At 60.2% G+C, this 16,457-nt stretch overlaps 7 protein-coding genes across 7 annotated transcripts; 4 read left to right on the plus strand and 3 right to left on the minus strand.

Annotated features, from left to right (window-relative positions):
* Positions 1 to 759: 759 nt before the first annotated feature.
* Positions 760 to 2,877, plus strand: GGTG_10960 (gamma-glutamyltransferase). Its single transcript, XM_009228839.1, has 2 exons — positions 760 to 1,285; positions 1,364 to 2,877. The coding sequence occupies exons 1-2, from the start codon at positions 876 to 878 to the stop codon at positions 2,700 to 2,702; spliced, it is 1,749 nt and encodes a 582-aa protein (XP_009227103.1). The 5' UTR covers positions 760 to 875; the 3' UTR covers positions 2,703 to 2,877.
* GGTG_10961 (lipase) lies at positions 2,676 to 4,167 on the minus strand. Its single transcript, XM_009228840.1, has one exon. It carries the CDS (start codon positions 4,077 to 4,079, stop codon positions 2,850 to 2,852), a length of 1,230 nt encoding a protein of 409 aa, XP_009227104.1. The 5' UTR covers positions 4,080 to 4,167; the 3' UTR covers positions 2,676 to 2,849.
* A 1,318-nt stretch (positions 4,168 to 5,485) lies between these two features.
* GGTG_10962 (hypothetical protein) lies at positions 5,486 to 6,443 on the minus strand (the record flags this gene model as incomplete). The annotated part of the gene is made up of 3 exons (XM_009228841.1): positions 5,985 to 6,443; positions 5,757 to 5,933; positions 5,486 to 5,575 (listed from the first exon to the last, which is right to left on the minus strand). Exons 1-3 carry the CDS (start codon positions 6,219 to 6,221, stop codon positions 5,486 to 5,488), a joined length of 504 nt encoding a protein of 167 aa, XP_009227105.1. The 5' UTR covers positions 6,222 to 6,443.
* Positions 6,444 to 7,372: 929 nt separating this feature from the next.
* On the plus strand, positions 7,373 to 9,477 carry GGTG_10963 (hypothetical protein; the record flags this gene model as incomplete). Its single annotated transcript, XM_009228842.1, has 5 exons — positions 7,373 to 7,433; positions 7,507 to 7,765; positions 7,833 to 7,917; positions 7,980 to 8,782; positions 8,865 to 9,477. 5 exons carry the CDS (start codon positions 7,373 to 7,375, stop codon positions 9,475 to 9,477), a joined length of 1,821 nt encoding a protein of 606 aa, XP_009227106.1.
* Positions 9,478 to 10,565: 1,088 nt separating this feature from the next.
* On the plus strand, positions 10,566 to 12,443 carry GGTG_10964 (hypothetical protein; the record flags this gene model as incomplete). The annotated part of the gene is made up of 1 exon (XM_009228843.1): positions 10,566 to 12,443. A coding segment is annotated over one exon (1,104 nt), but the record flags the coding sequence as incomplete, so codon positions are not given.
* GGTG_10965 (hypothetical protein) lies at positions 12,291 to 15,516 on the minus strand. The gene is made up of 7 exons (XM_009228844.1): positions 15,289 to 15,516; positions 14,158 to 15,232; positions 13,266 to 14,091; positions 13,008 to 13,193; positions 12,772 to 12,922; positions 12,588 to 12,674; positions 12,291 to 12,501 (listed from the first exon to the last, which is right to left on the minus strand). Exons 1-7 carry the CDS (start codon positions 15,406 to 15,408, stop codon positions 12,427 to 12,429), a joined length of 2,520 nt encoding a protein of 839 aa, XP_009227108.1. The 5' UTR covers positions 15,409 to 15,516; the 3' UTR covers positions 12,291 to 12,426.
* On the plus strand, positions 15,317 to 15,706 carry GGTG_10966 (hypothetical protein; the record flags this gene model as incomplete). The annotated part of the gene is made up of 1 exon (XM_009228845.1): positions 15,317 to 15,706. The coding sequence occupies one exon, from the start codon at positions 15,317 to 15,319 to the stop codon at positions 15,704 to 15,706; it is 390 nt and encodes a 129-aa protein (XP_009227109.1).
* Between the last annotated feature and the right edge of the window lie 751 nt (positions 15,707 to 16,457).

Raw genomic sequence — 16,457 nt, forward strand, 5'->3', positions numbered from 1 at the left:
GGGCGGGTTTGCTATTCGTGATGGGACATTTGATGTTTTGCCGATCAGGTTGGGGTGGTTGGCATCCATCAGGAAGGCTCCATGTTTGGTGGAGATCAATGGATGGAGATCAATGAGTGGAGACGGCACTTGATAAGAATAATGTTAGGCTTTAGGTTTGGTCGCGTGACCCGATGTGTGCTTGGCCAATATTCGGTAGGGAGACGGCCTTGCAGTTGCAGGGCCGGGCCTAGCGTGCTTCGAAATAGGAAAAGAAGCAGCATCCAGTTGGGGTTCGGTGAGGGGAAAATGGCGTCGAGTCAGGGGAAGGTCGTAGCGGGGTCGATTATGGCGCAAGGCTCTGGCCAAAGATGTTGTAGAAACCCTTGATTGAGATTCCCTGGGCTTCTTAGCTGTTCATGACGCTCCCCGGCGGCACCCAGTCGCTTTAGCACAGTCCAGGTCTTTAGCTGCCCAAGCATCCTTTGCGCGCCTGTGGCGTCAAAAGAAAACGCGTTTTCTAATAAAAGAAACATTAATGGCTCAGGAATGCTAGAACGAGCGGCTTCGGCCTTTTTTTTTGTCGGGCACTCGGGAGCGTCCATGGACCTGCCTATCTTGGCCAAGGGCGGTCATGGAACCCCCACCAGACACCGATGCCTGCATCCGGGTCGGGCGAAAGCGCGGCATGGCGAGCGCGGCCCTGCATAAAGGCGAAGGTAGCCGCCTTGCGCGGTGCTGTTTCCCCTGGCATATCGCCCAGTTCTTGAAAAGGGACTGGCGTGAAGAAGGCTCGCAAGCGTGACTGGGACCAGACCAACCAGCCAGGTTTCACTGCTGTAGCAGCAGCAAGTCCGAACAGCCAAGTCTCGGCACGCCCTCCTCGACACTCAGCTATGCACTTCCCCCGGCGACGTAGCAACGGCCCCGGCCTGGGCGCCGCCCCTCGCCGTCTCCTGGCGCTGGCTCTGGCCGCCTCCAGCGCGAGTGGTGCGCTCGCGTCCTGCATACCGCGAGGCGAGCCCAAGATAGGTGCCGTGGCGAGCGAGACGGACGTGTGCTCGCGTGTCGGCACCAAACTCCTCAGGCGCGGGGGCAACGCCGTCGACGCCGTGGTCGGCACCGTCGCCTGCGTTGGGACCATCGGCATGTACCACAGCGGCATCGGCGGCGGCGGCTTCATGCTGGTGCGTGCGCCCAACGGCACCCACGAGTTTGTCGACTTCCGGGAGACGGCGCCTGCTGCCGCTTTTGAAGACATGTACAAGGACAACCCGAGCGGGAGTCAGCGTGGTGGCCTGGCAAGGTATGAGCGAAAGAAAAGCTTGGATCCCACAGTTCTGAGTACTATTTACTGACTATTTACCCCCCGGCCGTTGTTAAGTGGTGTACCCGGCGAGCTCCGAGGCTTGGAATATGCCCACAAAAAATACGGCAAAATGTCCTGGCGTGACGTGCTGGCTCCAGCCATCAAGCTGGCCCGCGACGGCTTCACCGTGAATGCAGACCTGATCAAGTACATGGACAGCGTCGTCAGCGCCCCCGGCGCCGGCGGCTTCTTCGAGGAGGACCCCAACTGGGCCGAGGACTTTGCCCCAACCGGCCGCCGCGTCCGCCTGGGCGAGACCATGACCCGGAAGCGGCTCGCCGGGACGCTCGAGACCATCGCCGAGCACGGCGCCGGCGCCTTCTACACGGGCGCCATCGCAAACGCCACCATCGCCGCCCTGCGCGCCGCCAACGGGACCATGACCCTGGCCGACCTGGCCAACTACACGGTCGCGGTCCGCGCGCCCTCCGAGATCGAGTACCGCGGGTACAAGGTCCGCAGCTGCAGCGCGCCCTCGGGCGGCGTCGTCGCGCTCAGCACGCTCAACATCCTGAAGGGCTACGCCGACTTTGGCGCGCCGCAAAATGTCAACCGGTCGGCGCAGCACCTCAACGAGGCCATGCGGTTCGCCTACGCCCAGCGCACCAAGCTCGGCGACCCGTCCTTCGTGCCGGGCCTGGACGCGTACCAGGCCGGCATGCTGTCTGCCGCGACGGCGGCCGAGGTGCGCGGCAAGATCAAGGACGAGCGAACCTTTGGGACCGAGTACTACGACCCGGACAGGCTCGAGTCGCTCGAGACGCCGGGCACGTCGCACATCGCCACCGTCGACGCGAGCGGCATGGCCGTATCGCTGACCACGACCATCAACCTCGTCTTTGGGTCCCGCCTGATGGTGCCCGAGACGGGCGTCATCATGAACGACCAGATGGACGACTTTAGCGTGCCCGGCCGCTCCAACGCCTTTGGCTACGCGCCCAGCCCCGCCAACTTTATCCGGCCCGGCAAGCGGCCGCTGTCGTCCATGTCGCCCGTCATCGTCGAGGTCGAGGGCGAAAGCGGCAGGCGGCCGTACCTGGTGGTGGGCGCGGCCGGCGGGAGCCGCATCATCACGTCGACGGTGCAGAACGTGATCCACGTGCTCGACGGCGGCAAGACGGTCGCGCAGGCCCTGGCCATGCCCCGCCTCCACGACCAGCTCGTGCCCGCCGTCACCACGTTCGAGTGGGCGTACGACAACTCCACCGTGGCCTACCTGAAGGACCTGGGCCACAACGTGTCGTGGGTCGCGCCCGGGCAGAGCGTCGCGCAGGGCGTCAGATGGCTGCTCAACGGCACGTTTGAGGCTGCCGGCGAGCCGAGGCTGAAGAGCTCGGGTGGCTACGCTGTTTGATGTTGATAGGTTGGATTCTCGCCATTTGAAGCGGTTTAAGGATCTAGAGAGTCAGCTAGGTATATATATCTAGTATGAGGAAATGATTGATGATTTTCAAACCAAGGACCCAAACATTAGGCCTTCTAGCATCAGCTGGTAGCTTGTTCAAGCCGTCGTGCTACTGTTTCCATCGCTACCACCCAGCAGATCCACCTCCTTGTAGACCTTGCCCGGGTTGTCTAGCACCCCCTTCTTATCCGCAATGCCCCTTACGAACCGGTCGAAAAAGGCACCCACAAACCCCCTGGTGATTTCGACCGCCCTCTCGCCAAGGATGCCGCCCACGGAAAAGTTGGATATCTTGTTGGGGCCCAGCTCCTTCCACAGCGCCACATCCGAGCAGTCGGAATGCCCGTAGTCGTTGACCAGCGTCCGCCGCCACCAGCCCGTCTGCGCCCTCGAGTACCGGCTCCAGCTCACGTCGGCCTCGGCCGGGTCGTCGCCGGCCACGTGCAGGTACGACCCGAACAGCACCTGCGGCTTGCGCGCGTCCTGCGCCGGCTCGTAGATGAGCCCGTCGAGGTTCATGGCCGCAGCCGTTAGTCCCGCGCCCGTCTTGCCCGCTACGTCGAGCGCCAGCGCCCCGCCGAACGAGTGGCCCGCGACGCCCATGCCCGTGGTGGCGAACGGCCAGCCCTGCTGCGCCACGAGCGCGGGCCAGCCGGCTTCGGTGAAGTGCAGCATCTCGCGCAGGCGCACGGCGTACAGCTGTAGGATCTCGGCTTCGGTGGGCTGCAGGTCGGTCGGCGTGCCGACGAGGCCCGGCCCTAGGTGCCAAGGCCCGCCGCCGCCGGGGAGGGCCGGGTTGGGGTACCAGACGAAGGGTTGCTCGTACGGGTGGTCGATGCCGACGACGGCGTAGCCGCGCGACGCGAGGTCCGACAGCAGCGCCGTGTACGCTTCGGTCGCCGGGCCCAGGCCGCCGGGGCCCCAGATCAGAGTCGAGTAGTTGCGGCCCGTCAGCCCGGCCACGGCCGCCGCGGGCGCGGGCGTTGCGCCCCAGCGCAGGGCCGGGGCGGTGAGGGCGCTTAGCTTATCGAGCGGCAGGCCGTAGTGGCCGCCGTAGATGCGCGCCGTGTCTGGGTGCAGGTAGGGCACGGGCGGGCAGAGGGGCTTGTCGAGGGTAGGGTAGTAGACGGTGGCGAGGTACGAGGTTGTGACGTTGCCGGGCGCGAAGGGGTCGTCCGGGTTGACGAAGGGGATGACGTGCTTGCTGACGCCGACGTGGAAGGGGCCTGTCGGCGGGGTGATGGGCTGTAGGAAGGCATTGGCGGCGCTGAGGAGGGCGAGGGCTGCGAGGGCTAGTCTTGCGGGAGAGGGAAGGGTGGACTGCATTGTGATTGGTCACTGCATATGTACTCCCTGCGATAATGCTTACCTCCAGTATTTGATAACCCTTCGTTACTGCACTTCCAGGTTGTCATCCCACCTGTATATACCGGGACATAAGCCCATAAAGTACGGGCCAAGAAGCAGCCATGTCTACACCTTTATCCACGCATGTCCATCTTGGTACTACGGCGCGGCCCCATGCCTTGTTTTACACCTATGGAATGCTTACCTGCAGGACACCCCCTTGCTATCAGCATGTCAGCACCTGCCCAGGTAGGATAACGGGAAGATACAGAGCGGGCACCAGAACAGTAATAATTGTCAATGCCAGCAACGCAAACCCCACAGAATCTTGTTTGCGCTGGCCCGCAGCCTGGATGCATACTTATTTTCCAACAAGTCGACCTTCCTTTTTGAGCGCTAGATCACCACAGGTGCACCTTTATGGCATTTTCCAGCGCGCCCCGGAGACTGAATCACTCCGACGCCCGAAAACCGGTCCCGGGCCAAGACAAGGGTTGCGGAGCCGGCTGTTCGGCATTAGGTATTTGTCCCCAGAGGTGGGTGCCCGAGTGTGAAGACAGCCCTCTCGAGCGCGCGACATGTAACGGTGCTGGCTCCGGGTGTTATTAGCGTATGCTAATGCGACATCCAGGATATCGTTTCTTTTGTGGACCTGTCCGGTAGTCGGCTGCCCATTCCGATCGGGAACCGGCCAGATTTCCGTGCATGGACCCTTGGACCCTTTGGACTCGATGGGACCGGAAAGCCCGCCTCGTATTCCTCATGACGTCGCATTTCGTTAACCACACTGCAGACGCGAGACAAACAGCCAAGTGGCAGCCCCGCCTCTTGCCCTGTGACTCTCCTTGCAAGGATACATTCGGCAAACAGACCAGATCTAGGATTAGTACGGGCTATCGTATACCGCCGGATCGGGCAAGCGAACAGGCTCCACGGCCGCTCAAGTGCCAGGCCGGAGTCAACGAACCCCGGCAAAAGAGGCAGGCAGTATGTCGGGTGGGATAGAGGCGAACATACATGCACAATATAGCTCCGGGCGGCGCTGTGTTCCGGGTACAAGAACGGCGAGCATACCCTCATCAGTCCGTTCCCTTCCCTTCTCTCTTCATCAGCCAAGTAGGCCGCAGCACGAACCAGTTAGTCATTACCTCGAAGCCGGAACATCTTCCCTTGCTCGCCATGCAGTTCCTCATCGCACTCCTGGCACTGCCCCTTGCCCTGGCCGCCCCGGCCGTCCAGCCCTATCAGGGAGGGTGTGGCAGAGTACCGGGCCCTAGTTCGTGTGTAAACTTGCTTTCTCAAATCCCCTGGGATCAGGACGCGGTATATCGATCATGTATTAGAGCATCGAGAGCCTGCCCCTAATAATGTTCGTCCTGCCGTTCTTAGGTGCTTTGTAAATCCTGCTTCATGCTCCGAGGAAGGTGAGCGAGCCAGTCAGTCCTTCGGGTGGGGGCTGCCAATTCCTTCTCGTCCTATGCAACAAGAAAAAAAGCTCAAAGAAAAAGGTTCCATGGGAAGAAAAAGTTCCAAAAAGATTCCCATGGAAAAAGTCCCAAAAAAACTCCAAAGATTCCATCTTTCGCCGATCTTCACCGCAGCAGCCCAGTCCGCCGACCTAGAGAAAGTTCGAGAGTGTCTCGCAGTAAAACATACCCCCTTCGTGCCTGCAACGCCTCCGGGCTCCAGGCCACTGGTCGCTATCCTCACCTTGACGTCCTCATCCTCAACCCGTCTGCGCTTCCTCGACTCGTCCGCTAGCTTCTTCTTGCCGTTTTCGATGGCGATCACGGCGCGCACGCCCTCTGGGTTGTCCGCATCGTAGATCTGCCGCTGTCAACGCAGGATTCCCATGCGCTGGTAGTCGAGCGATCGCCGGCAGACCAGGCGCTCCCATGACTTCTTCTGACGCTTAAGGGGGTTCTTGGACGTCACTGCGAAGAGGCCAGAGGGAAGTTGGGACATAAGGCCGGCGAACAGATCCAAGGCGGTAAGGAAAACAACGTCCTCCTCTGCGGTATCGACCTCCATGTCCAGATTCCTCATGACCTCATCCAGGGACAGATGGTGATCGTGAACGCAGGGGTCAGCCCGAGCAGCGATACCAAAACGCCAGTTCATGGAGTACCTGGTCTTCGGACCGGAGTAGAACAGTGGGAGGCGCAGCTTTCCGGACTTGACAAGCTCGATGCTGATATCCTTCGTGTATGGGCAGGCTTGTAGGCAACTGTGGAGTAGACGCCGCACCACTATTGCGAAGGAATTGTCGGGGAAGGCATCAACAACAGGGGAGGCTTCAAAAAGCCGCTGTTCCTCTTCCTTGGCAGTCGAACTATTCCGCGACGCGCAGGATTCTCCAGTATCTCTGCTACAGCTCGACACCCTCGCGCTCAAGACCCTCGACGATGAGATCATACCTGCTAGTCTGTTGTTTTCTTCTTTGTAAGCCAAGCATTTAGAATGGAAGGGATAGGGCGAAGGTTAGCACACGATGTAAATGGTTGCTTAGCTCGTTTTTGTCCTTGGCAGAGTAGCACCACTTGCCCGCAAATTGAGGTGGAGTAGATGTCGGGCCTTATGCTTTCCTGGCGAAATGGGAAGTTGTAAAGAACGTTGGCTCGTTGGAGTCGACAATTAAGAAGGTGCTTCTTCGTGATTGCCTCTCTTGACTTTCCTCTAACTAGCTCCTAGTCCTAGATAGCGACACGTTTAGTGTGACGGTACTAATTAAGTCTGAAGACATTCATGAATGGAATTTGTGATTAATACCTAGATATTCGCCCACAGGTATGACGCTGTACCTTTTTATCGTCGTGCCCACCATCGGAGAAGTGAGACTTTGGAGCGCCACATGCCCAGCCCAGCCCGTGTTGGAGCTTCTCCCGGAACGGGGGGCCAAGCGGCCAAGCCTGAACCGAAAACTCCATTCAGGGCATTCAACTACATCCATGAGCGAATAGAAACCTGGCGATGCGCGCCTAGCACCTGGAAGCTTACAAAGGCTCTCGCATCCATAGCTCGGGTCAGCAACAAAAAGCGGGGTCGGTAGAATGCGATGTACGGAGACGCGGACTGCCCAATGAGATCGTCCACATCGATCACAAGCAGTCGATGACATCCGGGTTCCAGACATCAGGGCGGGGAGCAAAGGTTTAAAGCTGCGCCGAGACCCTGGATCGGAGCACAGCACGGAAATCTTACATATTCATCACGCTCGCCTGGGCTGGAGCTCCTCGATGACACATTGCACTGTCCTATCAACGCATTCGACGATGGGCATCTTCAACACTCTTCCGGAAGGGCTCGATGAAGTCGATGTGATCATCGCGGGAGGTGAGACCAAGGCACATCAAGGCGGTTGCTGGGCTGGCATGGCGATGTGGGAAAGCTAATGCAAGATTCACAGGCGGTGCCGCCGGCTGTGTGGTCGCCGGCCGCCTGGCGGCGGCGTCACCCGAGCTCAGCATCCTGGTGGTAGAGGCGGGGAAAGACAACACCGGGAATCCCATGGTCGAGCAGCCCATCATGTTCTGGAAAAATATGGACCCGGCCGCCATGACGTCGACGTTTCACGACGCCAACAAGAGCGGGGAGGCACTGGGCAGGAAGATTGTCATTCCGTCGGGTGGCATCCTGGGCGGAGGGACCAGCGTGAATATGATGGCGTGAGTGGCGCCACATGCCCACGAAGGCGTGGAGGGTAGGCCGACTGACCAGTTTTTCGAATGATAGATATGCGCGCCCCCAGCGATGCGATCTGGATGCGTGGGGGATACCTGGCTGGGCGGCGGACGACATGCTGCCGTATTTTAAGAAGGTACCTAAGCGCATTGTTCTCCGTCTCTGCGCAAGCAAGGGCTTTCTAACACAGGCTCACAGTTCGAGACATACAAAGGGCTAGGCCCCGACGCCGTCCACGGCAAAACGGGGCCCATCCAGGTCTCGGACGGATCCTTCCGCAACGAGGAACTGACGGCCGACTTTATCAAGGCCGCTGGCGCCTGCGGCTACCCGGAGATCAAGGACGCACAGGACATGTCTTCTGTCAACGGCACGGCCCCCGCCTCGCGCTTCATCTCGACTTCTGGGGCGCGCCAGGACACGGCCAGCATCTATGTACACCCGCTGCTGCGCGACGGCAAGCACCCCAACCTGCACGTGCTGACGGAGCACAATGTCGTGCGGGTGATCTTCGACGGCGACAAGCGGGCCAGCGGCGTCGAGGTGACGCCCAACCCCATCCACCAGGAAGGGTCTGGTGCGAGGATGGAGGTTGTGCGGGCGCGCAAGCTGGTCGTCTTGTCGGCTGGCTCATACAGCACGCCGCTGATCCTGGAGCGGTCGGGCGTCGGGCGCGCAGACGTGCTGCGTCGCGCGGGGGTTCCGCTGGTGGCCGAGGTTCCTTCGGTGGGTGAGAATCTTCAGGACCATCACATTACCATGTGGCCCTACCGATCCAGCTTCGAGGCCAAGACACTGGGGACGGAGCTCCTAGTCGCGCCGCCAGAGGCCGTGCAGCAGCAGGACAGGCGCCTCGGATGGAACTGCCAGGAAGCAGTGTTCAAGGTGCGCCCAACCGACGCAGAGGCTGCGGCGATCGGGCCGGCCTTCAAGGCCAGGTGGGACGAATACTTCGCCGCCGAGCCTACGAGGCCGCTGGCAAGCTTTATCGGTATCGCGGGGTGAGTCACAAAAGCGTGAGGTCTGCGCAACGCTCGAGGCAAAAAAGAAGAAGCGCTGATACGCAGGGATCCGGCGAGGCAGCTGTATCCCCCTTCCTCCAAACGGCCCACCCTGTGAACACATCCTGCTGTCGACCTTCACGTGCTACCCCAAGAGCCGCGGCTACGTCCACATCACGGGGCCGTCGGTGGCCGACAAGCCTGACCTGGACGTGGCGGTGCTGACCGACGACGGCGCGGACCTCGAGGCCAAGGTGTGGGTGTACAAGAAGGGGCGCGAGATCATGCGGCGACTGGCGCACTACCGCGGCGAGGTGCAGGCGCTGCACCCGGCCTTCCCCGAGGGCTCGGCGGCGTCGCTGGTGACGCTGGCGGTGACGGAGCCGGCGCCGTTCGACGCGGCGGCCGGGCCCGTGCCGGAAATCGTGTACAGCGCCGAGGACGATGCGGCCATCGCGGCGCAGGTCCGAGCGATGGTGGCGCCGACGTGGCACTGCCTGGGCACGGCGCGCATGGGGGCGGGCGTGGGTGACGGCGCCGTGGACGCGCAGCTCGACGTGTTCGGGGTGCAGGGCCTCAAGGTGGCGGATCTGAGCGTGGTGCCGGGGAACGTGGCGGGCAACACGGCTAGCCTGGCTTTGGCGATTGGCGAGAAGGCGGCCGACCTGATGGTGAAGGAGCTGGGCCTTGTGTGATTCGGGTTGGATCGATGAGCTTCAAAGCGGGCAGTGGAGAGCAGAGGTGAATTGAGTTCCCGCGTGTTTCTGGAAGGCACCTTGGAAGGCACCTGCCGAACAAAGTCTGTGCCCTGCGTCTTCCTTCCAGATGACAGCCAGCCTTGGGTTCAATTTGGAGTATTGCAGTCCAGCACTGGCCCATCCATGCCTAATTTTGGCTTGCTCCGACAAAGCACAGCCCTCGCCGTCTCGTCCCGGGCCTTCGAAGCCGCCCAGGCAGACATTGGGAGGCCATATGACGATTGCGTATAGGCACTAATGCTAGGCTGAGGTCGCTGGGAACAGGGAAGTTCGGATCAAGCTAGCGGATGTATTGGCGCTCAGGCCTTTGGAGCCATTGCGCTGCGCTTGACGACATCAGGCCCCTCAGACGACTGTTTGGAGCCTAGAGAGATGCGCTAGCAACAAACACGAGAGGCACCAGCCGAGCCAACCGCCCCTATTCCAAGGATATGCGCAGCACGCGGACGTTAAATGTAGCGCACCAGCACCATGGCCTTGGCGTTCGCGGCACCCGAAAACCCGCATCCAACGGCTGGGCCAGGCCGCGGACGGGACTCAGGGACTCAGACCGAGGATCACGGAAGGCCGGTGACAAGGAGCCCTCAACCAACTTGGGCGACCAGCCCAACTCGACGGCTGGACGCAGTCCGGCTAGACTGACGGCCTTCGAGGACTGTACTGACTCAGAAACGGGCGTCAGGCCCGGCCGGGCCTGTCTCGACTGGGCTCAGGTTATAAGTCAGATGCATCTCCAGACGAAAGAATCCTCAAGACCCCGAAAATAGCAGCAACTCTCAAGCTCTCCGCATCAGGGTGATTGGAGTAGCTTGCACAGCATCGCCAGGGTCTCACTTGATTCATATTCACCCATCTTCCTCAGTATGTCCGCGCTGGCTTCCTTCGTGGCCTCGGCTGCGGAGCACTTTGGGAACTTGGTCCCTTGGGTTCCGGATACCTTCCATCACCCACAGCGACCTCAACCGACAAGCTGGGCTGCACCAGTAGCACGGGCAACCCGGAATCGGTCGTCACCATCGTCATGGAATCCGCATCCCTCACCTACAACCCCACCACTTAACAACAGCACCACCGCTTGCACACAAGACAGCATCACATCCCTACTACAAACTTTTGTCAAGACCGAGAACACAGTCGCCCTTACCGTCGAGCGCGCCGTCCACGTCACCGGTGGCACCTTTGGCGAAGGCCCGAGCAACCGCGCATACCCCCAGAACGCCACGAACCTGCCCGAGGTGTGTGCCGTTATAGTCAGCGTGATCAACAACACCGCCAGCGATGACCTAGGTTCCAGATCCAACTACCGCTTCGGGCTGTTCCTTCCCCCGGCCGCCGACTGGAACGGCCGTTTCCTGGCCGTCGGCAACGGCGGCCAGAACGGCGGCATCAACTGGCCCGAGATGGGCCAGGGCCCGCACTACGGCTTCGCCACCGTCTCTACAGACACGGGGCACAGTAGCAACGACGCCACGGACGGCCTGATGTGGGCGCTGAACCGACCAGACCGTGTATTTGACTGGGGATACCGTGCTGTACGAGGCTCCGTCGCCGTCGCCAAGCAAATCGTCAGGGCGTACTACCACGGCGGCAAGTCCAGGGCTGACGCTGACCGAAAGAAGAAGATGTGGTCGTACTGGTCCGGCTGCTCCACCGGAGGGAGGCAAGGCCTCAAAGCCATCCAGGACGACCCCGACAGCTTCGACGGCGCGCTCGTGGGCGCCCCGGGACACGAAGCACCTGTTCCCCTGGATCGCCAAGATCGGCAGGGACAACCTCCGCGACGGCGGCACCGTCATCCTGGACGCGATCGACCCGTCCATCATGGTACCCCTCGCCGCGCGCGTCCAGCTCCTCTGCGACGCCGCCGACGGCATGGTCGACGGCATCATCAGCGCCCCCGAGCGCTGCGCCGCTATCAACGTGACCAGCCTGGCCTGCCCCGCCGGGCTCCCCGCCGGCACACCGGCTTGCCTGACCCCGGAGCAGGCGGGCGTCGTGCGCAAAGTGTGGGCCGACTACTTCGTTTCCGACGGGAAAGGTGGCCTGCGCCTGGCCAACAACGGGTTCGAGGTCGGCTCGGAGCTGCAGTGGTACATCTTCCTGGGCGGCAGCGCGCCGAGCGACTTTGACACGCAGTTTGAGCGCTACCTCCTGTACAACGACACGGCCTGGTCGTGGCGCAACTTTTCAAACCAGGTCGTGCTGGACAGCGAGCGCATCAACCCGGGCCAGGCGACGGCCGACGACTACGACGTCTCGGCGTTCCGCGAGCGGGGCGGCAAGGTGCTCATGTACCACGGCCTCGCCGACGGCGTCGTGCCCTCGCGCTCCTCGACGCTCTACTACAACCGCACGCTGGACGCCATGGGCGGCGGGCGGCGCGGGGCAGGCGGTGTCGGCGTCGACGGCTTCCTGCGCCACTTCCAGGTCCCCGGCATGCAGCACTGCGCCTTCACGCCCGCGGCCGTCAACGCGCCGTGGATGTTCGCCGGCGCGGGGCAGGCCACGTGGCTGCAGCTGCTCGACCCGGCCCTGACGACGCCCGACGTCCGCGCCGGCTGGGGCACGCCCGGGTTCCGCGGCGACCCCGAGTACGACGCGCTGCTGAAGCTGATGGCCTGGACCGAGGGGGGAGAGGCGCCCGACAGCATCAACGCGGTTGCCTACAACGCCGACTGGTCCGTCTACCGCACGAGGAAGCTTTGTCCCTATCCGCAACGGGCAAAGCTCACGGGACTGAACCCGAACGTGGCGAGCAGCTGGACTTGTGTTGAGGGTTACAATGGTATCTGGTAATGACTGACGAGCGTGATGTTATGATTAAATTCTGTACAAAGTCTGTTCCGCCCACCCAAAGCAGCGTCGCGTAGTAGTAATAACTAGGCATTAATCCTTTTTCTTCATCTTGCTCTGGGGGATCTGTGGTAGCTGGCACTCTTCGGGGAGCAAAAATCGTAGATCCTACATGGTCGTCAGTTGTCAGTTTCCAGCTGGTTCTTTTATGAAAACCACCCCGCAGGCGCCATTCCAACACCAAAAAAACTCACATCAAGCTTCCCCGACATCTTGTCATCTCCGCCATCGATGGTGAACCTGGCCAGGTTGCTCTTCTTCTTCTGCAGGTCCATGATGCTCTGTCCAGTTGCCGATGTTAGTGCTTCCCGGGTGGGACAGATACCAAGCGCCCTGCTGGTAGCGGGTCGTATAGGCGAAATCGGGGTTGCAACTTGCCTTCTCGACCGACCCTCTGACAACATATCGCAGCACGGCCACCTCGCGCTCCTGGCCCATGCGCACGGCGCGCGCGACCGCCTGCTCCTCAACTGAGGGGTTCCATTGCGGCTCGACCATGTGCACGCGGTTCGCGGCCGTGATTGTCAGTCTATCGGTCGTGCAGCGTTGATGGTTTCGTCAGTGATCCTACGCATCTCGCTTTTCCATCGTAAACAAAGCAGGAACCTGCCTACCCGACCGCGCCACACCCAATGGTTAACAGGATGACTGGGATTTCTGGGTCATCGCTAAACGTCTTGATGATGTCGGCCCGGGCCTCCGCCTTGACCCTCCCGTCTATACGCACGCAGCGTATGTTGCTGAGTTGGAGCAGGTGCTCCAGGATGTCGAGAGTCGAAGTCCAGGAGGAGAAGACGATGCTGGTTTGTCAAAATTCTGGGTCAGCAAGTAATGGAAGCCGCACTTTTGGGTCCATACTCAACCGCACGTACTTTTTATCACCCGGTGACCCATTCGCAATGTTGCTCACTACCGCCTCCAGCTTCGATGACTGGCCGGACCATCCCATTGCCGGCGGAGAGGTTGGCTGCAGCATATCGACGTCCAAGACACCAGGCGATGTCCCGGATCTCGGCGTTGCTGTCCTGCTGGTCGGCGCCGCCGTTCCCACCCTCCGCTGGCACATGGAGCAGTATTCTTCACCTGTGGAAGCCAGCTCGCCTCCGTCGCACTGCTCGCATGGGCCATTGTCCAGGTCCTCGGCGGCCGCGTTCTTGATCGCAGGATCCGTCGAGCTGGGGTAGCTGGTCCCGGCTCCGGTTGATCTCCGGAATGTGCCGTTGTTGCAGAGCCGACGCAGCTGCATCATCACGTCGAACATGATGTTATACTTCTTGGTCTCGGCGGACGAGCCCCGGCCGCCGCTGCCGCTTACAAGCCTTTCCATCCGCTTCAGGCATTCCTTCTCAACAAGCCTGCGCTCTTCCTTCTCTGCCTCGGTCTGGTCAATGTAAATGACCTCTTCTTCTGCCTTGGGAAGATGCAGGCATTTCGAGCTCCGACGTAAACAGATCATTCTCAAGAGGTTTCTCAGATTGCGGCAGCGGTCCTGGTTACCTGCGTTCCCCAACGGCTCCAAGATATGAGACTTAAACTCGGACATTTGCGCAAATGGCTGGATGTCGAGAAAGTTGACAAGGGCGGCGAGGTCATTCAAGGAGTTTTGCACTGGCGTTCCGGTCAGGCACCATCTGCGCTGGCTCGTGAGGGCTTTGGCCGCCTTGAACCGTTTGGATGAAGGGTTGCGCACCCAGTGGGCTTGTGGGATGGATCAGACCAAGTGTCTTGAAAAAGTTAGGGGCACATTCCCGAGTGAAAGCATACCTTCATCAAGCACAACGCGATACCATTCTATGCTGTGCAACACTCGCGCGCTCTGGCTCCTCTTGTGGTCCTCTACAACCGTCGAATAGGTTGTAAGCACGATGTCGCTTCCACGCTCCAGAAGTTTCGCTGCGGATCTGTCTCGCTTGGGTCCGTGGTAATCCAAGACCACGATTCGCCCCTCGGCCTTGACGTGCCGCTGGATTTCAGTCCGCCACACGCTCATCAGCTGGACAGATGGAAGGATGACTAGTGTCGGCCCGGGCATGCGGCCCTCGAGAGGCCTCGGGTCTAGGGCGACAAAACGCCTGCTTTCCAGCTTGGTGGCCACAATGGCAGAGATGGTGGTTAATGTCTTCCCCATTCCCATGACATCAGCAATGATACCGCCCGTCGCTCCCCCGGCGCTGCCTCTACCGGCGTTAATGCTGACACAAAAAACCTCATTCATGCCGCGGCAGTGCCGTGGGTCCTCGCGTTTGAGAATGAACTCGATGCCCTGTCTTTGATGTGGCTTCAGCTCGGTGGCGATGTCGTGGCATTCGGCGTTCCCAGAGAGATCACCTGTTGAAAGAGAGGCCATAACACCCTCAATCTCGTCCGATAGCACCTTTGCTGGCGAATCTTCGACGACACCCACTAAACGGGTAATGTACTTCCGTTTCTTCTGAAAGAAATGGGGGTTCAGGTACTCAACGTCTCTGTCCAGGGCGTATGGATGCTGCAAGTACGCGTTCAGAGACGCTAACCTGTCACCGACCAGGTCTATGCAGCTTTCAGGTCCTAATATATTGATGGAGACGGGGAATATCCCTTTAGTTTTTGCCCTCCTGGCGTCTGCCGATCGAATCACGACCTGGAACGAGATGCCATCGATGCCGTCAAGCGCTTTGAGAAGTCGCCCTGTCACGATGTCAAGAATCCCCAGTTGAATGCCATCGACCGTATGGACCATGTGGGGGTTCGTGGAGCCAGGCTCTGCTCGGGCAGATGCTCGTAACTCGCCCGTTTTGGGTAGCAAGGCACGAGGAAAGGATCGATCCAACTTGACTTGACAATCCAATCCCTCGCCCGACTTTGATTGCCCGTTAGCTTCCAGGTACTAGATATCCAGATCCCAGAAATTCTTGCCTTGTCGCCCCCCTCAAAGGGGCACCGTATGATTGCCCCAAAGCATATTGCGGGCTCGGGGTCGGCTGCGGGCGCAGAAACAACTATGCAGGGCGATGTTGCACAGGAGGCGTCGCACATCTCAATGTCGCCATCTGTGCTTGGCAGTTTGAGAGGCGTGCTTGCAGTGGTATCCAGCTGCCACGAGGCATTGGAGCCAGCAGGCGACGCCGACAGCGGCGAGCGAGCTCTTTTGGGCGATCGAGGTGGGGGATCGTGGCTTGGGGCTTCCAATGTCCGCTTGGGCAGCCCAGATCCAGGCGTCTGGCTCAGTGGCTCGGCTAGCAATCTGACGTCCATTTACGATGAAGATTTTGTTGATGAGGATCGATGCCGCTCGAAGATGGAGAGTGAACAGCTCAGGAAGCAAAATGCATAAAGTAGTAGGTATGATGGAGCCGCGAATTCCCCAAATGCACCTCTCTGCTTGCACCCGGCCCGGCTACCCCTTTGGCTGCCTCGTGGCGTTTGCGCTTGATGTAGGTAGGTACCTACCTACCCACCTACCAGGTACATTTCAGCAGAACCTCGGACGCCCAGCTAGAGAGGGTGCAGTCAGGCTTGTAAAACACAATCCACATGCATGGGCCTAGCATCTAGTTGGGTAGGCAGGTAGGTATCTAGAGGTAGGTAGGTACATGTTTTGATGTTAGTGTCGCTACGGCTCATCCCGCCGTGGCGCCAAGCAGCGCACTTACATAAAGCGGCATGAAATGGAGCATCGGGCGAACAAGAAAAGTCGGCCTGCCGAATATCATTTGCTCAGCGTGCGGCAAGGCGTACTTCATAGTGTTGTTGAGTACCAATCAACCCGAGATCGATTGAGGAATGAGGCGGTGCTAGGACTGGCACTCATGATGTGAGGCTGGCTAGGCTTCCTTCCAGGCAGACAGGGAGATGATTGGATCACATCAAGTACCGCCTCTACCCAGGCAGAGTGCCTAACCCAACCGCATGCTGGCGCCAATGAGGATCGTATTGGGCTGCCGCCACCCTTTCTCGCGCAGACACTGCCCCAACGCCCAGCAAGCATGGAGGGGAACCAGATGCAGCTCTGCGAGCTACTGTCGCGCAAACTGCAGTCAACCCCTCATACCCCATACCCCCCTCGTGGATGTGCCGCACACCCG

Source organism: Gaeumannomyces tritici (genome assembly GCF_000145635.1).
Source record: "Gaeumannomyces tritici R3-111a-1 unplaced genomic scaffold supercont2.6, whole genome shotgun sequence".
Lineage (NCBI taxonomy): Eukaryota > Fungi > Ascomycota > Sordariomycetes > Magnaporthales > Magnaporthaceae > Gaeumannomyces > Gaeumannomyces tritici.

Bases quoted from the DNA above. Each gene is read 5' to 3' on its own strand.
- GGTG_10960 (XM_009228839.1), top strand. From the start codon at position 876: ATGCACTTCCCCCGGCGACGTAGCAACGGCCCCGGCCTGGGCGCCGCC. The intron at 1,286-1,363 runs GTATGAGCGAAA...GCCGTTGTTAAG, and splicing joins CAGCGTGGTGGCCTGGCAAG to TGGTGTACCCGGCGAGCTCC.
- GGTG_10961 (XM_009228840.1), bottom strand. From the start codon at position 4,079: ATGCAGTCCACCCTTCCCTCTCCCGCAAGACTAGCCCTCGCAGCCCTC.
- GGTG_10965 (XM_009228844.1), bottom strand. From the start codon at position 15,408: ATGTGCGACGCCTCCTGTGCAACATCGCCCTGCATAGTTGTTTCTGCG. The intron at 15,233-15,288 runs GCAAGAATTTCT...GGGCAATCAAAG, and splicing joins CCTTTGAGGGGGGCGACAAG to TCGGGCGAGGGATTGGATTG. The intron at 13,194-13,265 runs GTACGTGCGGTT...TTGACAAACCAG, and splicing joins GGGTCACCGGGTGATAAAAA to CATCGTCTTCTCCTCCTGGA.